The 6,324-nt window shown below is 36.4% G+C and overlaps 1 protein-coding gene across 1 annotated transcript; it reads left to right on the top strand.

The window, feature by feature from the left end:
• Positions 1–422: 422 nt before the first annotated feature.
• On the top strand, positions 423–3,984 carry LOC133878878 (acyl carrier protein 1, mitochondrial). The gene is made up of 2 exons (XM_062317433.1): positions 423–682; positions 3,583–3,984. The coding sequence occupies exons 1-2, from the start codon at positions 476–478 to the stop codon at positions 3,757–3,759; spliced, it is 384 nt and encodes a 127-aa protein (XP_062173417.1). The 5' UTR covers positions 423–475; the 3' UTR covers positions 3,760–3,984.
• Positions 3,985–6,324: the final 2,340 nt, after the last annotated feature.

Below are 6,324 nucleotides of genomic sequence, written 5' to 3'. Positions count from 1 at the left end.
CTAATGAAAGGTGGATGGAAGTATTTATATGATAATAGTTCTAACCTTAGCAAGTAAATTAATAACTTTTTAACCTTATGTAACTATTTGATAAAAAGCTATGTCGAAAGTGCGTTTTGAAACAAAATCGCAAAAAATATCATGTTTAAAAAAAAATGGTGCAAATCATAAGTATGGAGTTGAAAAAAACATTATTTTAAAGGTAAAATTATAATTTTAAAAGTTAAATTGTAATTTTATCAAATAATTAACTACGTTTTAAAAAATTATGTTCTTGTTAATTCTTTTTAAATTCAAGTTTTGAAATCACAAAATAAAAATAATAATTAAAAAAGAAAGAAAGAAGAGAGAGAGAAAGAATGAGTTGGGGGGTTAATCAGCACGTGCAAATCACCTGCTTCCCTAGTCTCTTTTTACTGTTCTGTTTCATTACCAAGAGAGTGAGCGTGCCTGAGAGAGAGAGAGAGAGAGAGAGATGGCATTGAGGGCAGCCATACTTCGCCACGTCCGAGTGCCGATCCAAACCCTAACCCTAACCGGACCGAAACGGCAGGTACGGGGTCCGAACGGTGGATCCCTCCGCTTCCTTTCATCGCACGGCGACGATCATATGACGAAAGACGATGTCATCGACAGAGTCCTCTCCGTGGTCAAGAGCTTCCCCAAGGTCGATCCCTCCAAGGTCTGCTCCGATTCCCACTTCCTTTTCCATTTTCCCGAGAAAATGCCTGTTTGGTTCCTGAGAAAATATGATTAGTTGAGAAAAACCCGGTCTAAATTTGCTCATCAATTCGCGATGTTTTCGTTCGGCTGCGTAAGCTGAAATTTCTCTTGATGAAGGTTATTTTTTATTTTTTTGCTAATCGATAATATTTTGTGATGAAAGTGTATGTCTGGTTGCTGAGAAAATGTGGGAAAAAGTAGAAAGTGAAATTGCTAATGGATCGTATTCTCTAATTTGCTTATCAATTCGTGATATTTTCTTTCGATTGAGGTAGAGCAAGCTTAAATCTCTCTCGATTAAGCTCATTTTGTTTGCTAATCATTCGCAATTTTTGTGGAGAAAGTTGTTGTTTGGTTGCTGATCAAATGGGGGGAAAAGTAGTAAGTGAAATTGCTAGTCGATCATAGTTTCTAATTTTATCATCAATTCGTAATCCTTTTGTTCGGTTGCATAATGCAAGCTGAAATCTCTCAATTAAGCTTTTTGGTATTTTTGTGGAGAAATTGTTTCTCTGGTTGCCGAGAAAATGTAGGGAAAAGTAGCAAGTGAAATTGCTAATCTATCACATTTTCTCAGCAATCAGACACTTTCTTGACAACAAAAAATTGAAAGTGTTGGAGGGGTTCCTCGTCATGAAAAAGAAAAAGTGTCTTGTCTGATTGCTGAGAAAATGTGGGAAAAAGTAAATGAAAGTAAAATATTGAATCCTTTACAGTGAAATTACAGCTTGACTGAGGTGGATTTACAGATATTATGGAAAATTTTCTTTCTCAGTGACCAAACATAAGTGCGTGGCATTGTTTTGTTTGATTGCTGTGCTTCTTCTAACTAGGAGAGCCAACAAGCTACTGGAAGCGAAGCTTCTGGCTCTCCCTTTGAATTTCCAATTCCTCTTTTTCGTTCTACTTCGGTGGAGTAATCCGAACTCTCGGCAGAATATAAAAGAGGTTTTTATTCCTGTTTAGACATATTATTCCGAACAAACAATCATGACCCATTATGCAATTATTGTTAGTTCACAACTATGTTATTGGATCAACATCGGTTCTAGGCCTTGTCAAATGTTTAAGCAAAAAGTAGATAGATGTACCACTTTCTATTTACTTGTCATTTTTTCCTTCCTATTTGATTGACATTTCTGATTAGAATTCATTTGTTTATGTCATTGTTCTCTTTGTCCACCTCATCCAATTTTGAGAAAACATTTGTGTTACGTTTCAGAGAAAGCGCTAGCTATATCTGCATTATTACTTTAAAAGGACTAATCGAAGTTACAATTTGAGCTCTCTGAAATCCTTTTAGTCTTACCTACTAAGGAACCAATGTAGGACTTTGCATCATACAACACTTTATTACAATCCACCCACCCTATGTGGAACTTGTTAGAACAGATTCCGGTATGGTAGTTGTTGAACCTGAAGGGCCTATCTCTACTATCCTGCAAAACAAAAAGCTGCGTCGGGGGAGGACCCGACAATCCCGCTCCGATGCTTTTATCAGTACTATCTCAAGTGTATATCTCTTTTTATCACAGCAAGCAATCTAACCCATACCTGTCTAGTTGTGAGGTATTTATATTTGGAATGTTGAGAGTGGTCCGGTTTTTCATTGGACCACGTCGGATTTGGAGCGCTTGTCGACTACCCGGATCGTGGGATTGAGGTACATGCTCCACGATCGTTGAGAGTTGGTCTTTAACCGGCTTGAAATCGTAGGGTCGTAGTTCGTGCTCCACGATCATCACGGAGTCGGTTCTCAACTGGCTCTAGATCGTGGGAGCACCTTCCGTAATAATAGCTATCGTGCGGATCGTGGTATGTCCTTCATGGTCACCATAAGGTCGGTTTTTAACCGTCCTTGATTTGTACGCAAAGTCGGTAATTTACCGACTCTGGGCACGACGGTTTCGGTAATTTGTCGCTGGTCCGAATGGGCCGAAATTCTGGCCCATTGGACAAAATCGGGATTATTCCCCAACAGAACTATTTTTCTAGGGTGTCACAGTCTTTCTTACACAAATTCTTAACATCCTCGTCAAGGTCCACATAATGTTGTAGTGTCCCAGTGTGATATAGTGTTATTAGGTTGCTTTAATATCATTTATCATAACTCGGGAAAAGCGCTAACCATTTTGCACTATTACTCCAAAATGATTAGTCAAAATTACAATTGAAGCTTTATGAAATCACTTAATAAAGCTCATTCTGACCTAGGAAGGAGCCAATGTATGATTTAGCACCCATGAAACACCTCAACAATCCATTCATCAAATGTGCGACTAACTTTCTTGGGTGTCATATCTTGAATCTTGTGAAACCTAATTTTCGCACAAATATGGTTTTGAAGGTTGTGTTGCTTTAAGCACAGACTTCATTGTATTCTATCCCTGAATGAGCAATGCGTCACTGTTGTAGCTACAATTGAGCGTGGATTAAATTTAGAGAGATGTCTCACTGCAGCATTGTCTTGTCTCACACCTTGACCACCTCCAAAAACAATTCTTCTCTCTTTATTTGAACTTTTGCCTTCTCTACTTGTTTTTGTCAGTCACTTGGCACTGAATCGTGGTTATGTGTACTCCTAGATGAATCTCTAGACTATTACTCATTGTTATTTCCTTTCTTGATTTTGAAACATTTTCATATTTTTTACTTATCAAAAAAATTAGCCTTTCTTTTTTTCTTTCTTTTTTTTTTTTTTTCCTTTTTTTTTTTTTTTTTAATGTATACCAAATAATTTTCTGGGGGTTTATTTCACCCTCAACTGGTTTATTTTTTCTGAGATCAGCATTACTATTTCTCCTAATTAATGACAGTCACAATATCTTGGCTAATGTATTACTGGGATTACAATTGCAGGTGAGTCCTGATGTACATTTCCAGAAGGATTTGGGCTTGGATAGCTTGGACAATGTGGAAATTGTAATGGCTCTGGAAGAAGAGTTTAAGCTGCAGATTCCAGACTTGGAAGCCGATAAGATTGACTCATGTCTTCTTGCGATTGAATACATCTATAACCATCCAATGGCTAGTTAATTTGACATAAGCAGTGCGTTCTGTTTTTTCTCATTGAACTCTACATGTAGAACAGTAATCTGTTCAGCTTTTCTTTTGTCTGCTCTTTGAGTGCTTGTAGAAATTTGATCCCCAAATTGTGGCGGAAAATAATTCGAATCTTTTTGAAAAAGAGTAGCCTTTTCAGGACTTGGCTTTGTGATCCTTCGACTTTAAATAGTAAGGGTTTCTTTCATTTCTAGCAAATATCTGTATGGTTGTGTTCTTCACGAGATGCCTAGTCTTCTTTCTTTCTTTCTTTTCTTCTTTGCCCTTTTTCATGTCATTGGTTCAAGTGCATATCTCAGCACATTTGATGTGTTTACATGTTTCATTATGGGATAATTGTACCTTTGGTCTTTAGGGTTAGCCGAAATTATAAATCACTCTCTGTGATACAAAAAGTTTATAAAGGATTATTGTGGTAAACTATAATTACATCACTCCCTGAACCCGCTTTTCGTTTACCATCTGTTAGTCAAATTCCTAATCTAAGTTAACAAAAATATTGGATATTTCAGTATTATGATTTATACCAAGTACTGGTCGCATCCATTACAGCTTGACTATAAAGATTTATAAAGCATATTGTCATTCAACCTGTTTATTTGTACTAGGATGGAAGGTCTGAATTTTAAGTCTATCATAATCAAGATTATTTCTTGTTTTGGGTATAAATCTTAATACATTCTAGATAGTTTTAGTTATGTGTAGCATTCAAGCCCAAGAGGCTAACAAAGCATCAATCCCGAGTGCCTCTTCCTTTTGAAGTAACTCCAAATAGCACCAATTTCATTACATATTTGTTTGACTTCCAAAATTTATTGGATCAAAGAGTAAGATGTCTTCTGTACAGTAGTAATTTTTCCCCTTTTGGTAAGACTTGTAACACTAAGACAAGATTTCTAACGGAAGAACAAATGACCTATTACCAAGGTAAATATATCAGTAGGAAAATTTGAAAACATTAAAAAGGGGAAAAAAATTCTTGATCATCACAAAAAAGTCAGAAAAAACTATACTATATGAAGAGCATCGAAAGAAGGGTAAAAGTGACCCGCCGATGGTCCAACAGAGCTCTGATGCTTAAATCAGCGAAAGTCTTTGAGAAGGAAAGTGAGCAGAGAAAATATGAGTGTTTGGCAAAAAGAATGAGCGTACATCTAAATGATCCAGCCCCTTTCTTTTTGTAAGGCGTTTTCCGTGTATAGTCAATTGAAGGAGAGGTTTGGGGCTAACAAAATCAAATTTTGTGGCCTCCACTCTCTTAGCTCATGCTTCTGTTATTTTTTGGTTGTAATGAAATGCCAACAATTCAAGTGATAAAGGCCAAGATATTGTGGACGTAGTTTCTCCTGATGCTTCCTGCACCTGCTTACTCATGATAAATTCGATCTGGCTAACCTAATCGAGTTAAGTTCGGACAGCTTAGATTCGTTTAAGCTTGGTCGGCCTAACATAGATGACGTCAGGCTGGCATGTATGTTTTGTTGCCAATAGGCCGAGCACAAGGTCGTATTGAAGGTGGGCCGGGTTAATAACCAGGGAAGGCCAACTCTCAAAGGTATACGGTACACCACTGCATATAAATAAAGCATATTGGCATCTAAGATATCGAATTATTATCTCTATTCTTCAATAAATAATAAGGGTTGAAAAAAAAAAAAAAAACTATTAAAAAGAATAATATAAAGAAACTATAACACCTTTCTTTTTCATGAATAAATCTTGATTGTGTCTCTAGACTAACCTACACGGGAAGTTAGAACTTAGGGAGGCGACATCCAAACAAGAATCAAACCCATCATTCAAAGCATCCCCGATGATGTGGTTTCATTTCATTCGTTATCCCATCTTAATCTAAGCGATTAAGACTTCCTCCCAATTGTTTTTATGGCATTCTTTCATTATCCCATCTTAATCTAATCTGTGCAGCACATTAATTGGCAGTCTATTATTTAGATACCCGATTAGACTTTTCTCCCAATTTTGTCATGGTCTGTGTTAGTGTGTGGATTTTCGTTTTGTCCATTTATAAGTCTATTAGCTGATAGAGTATATTAGGGGATGCGATTTAAGAGATTTATTGTAGTTATTGTTATCTCCTATAAATCAGATTGGAAGGTAATCAAATCTGGTTGATTTGATGGTACCATACTTATCTACCCAAACTCTCCCCAATTCTCCTATAAATAGGAGCCTCACGTATTGTGAATTCATCAAGAAAAATAAGAGTATAATGTAGCCCGTTGGACTTTATCTTGTAGACGTATTTCATATATAGACCGAACCACGTAAAAACTCGTCTCTATTTTTTTTTTTTCTTTTTGGATAAATTAAAATCTTTATAAACCAAACACATCAGTACAAACTCTCCGGTGAAACTGGATATAGGTGTTCCAACTAAAACAACTAGGTTGCAAAATCACTACAACCAAACAGAAGAAGAAGAAAAAAACCCAATAGTTCTCAACTGAAATATAACAACCCAGACATTATAAGGAGAATCTCATAGTAAACTTAGCAAAGATCCTAGTTTTTACTTCC

This window comes from Alnus glutinosa, chromosome 10, assembly GCF_958979055.1.
Source record: "Alnus glutinosa chromosome 10, dhAlnGlut1.1, whole genome shotgun sequence".
NCBI classification, from domain to species: Eukaryota; Viridiplantae; Streptophyta; class Magnoliopsida; order Fagales; family Betulaceae; genus Alnus; species Alnus glutinosa.
Note: the sequence above shows the minus strand (reverse complement) of the source record. Positions and strands in the feature narration are given on the sequence as shown.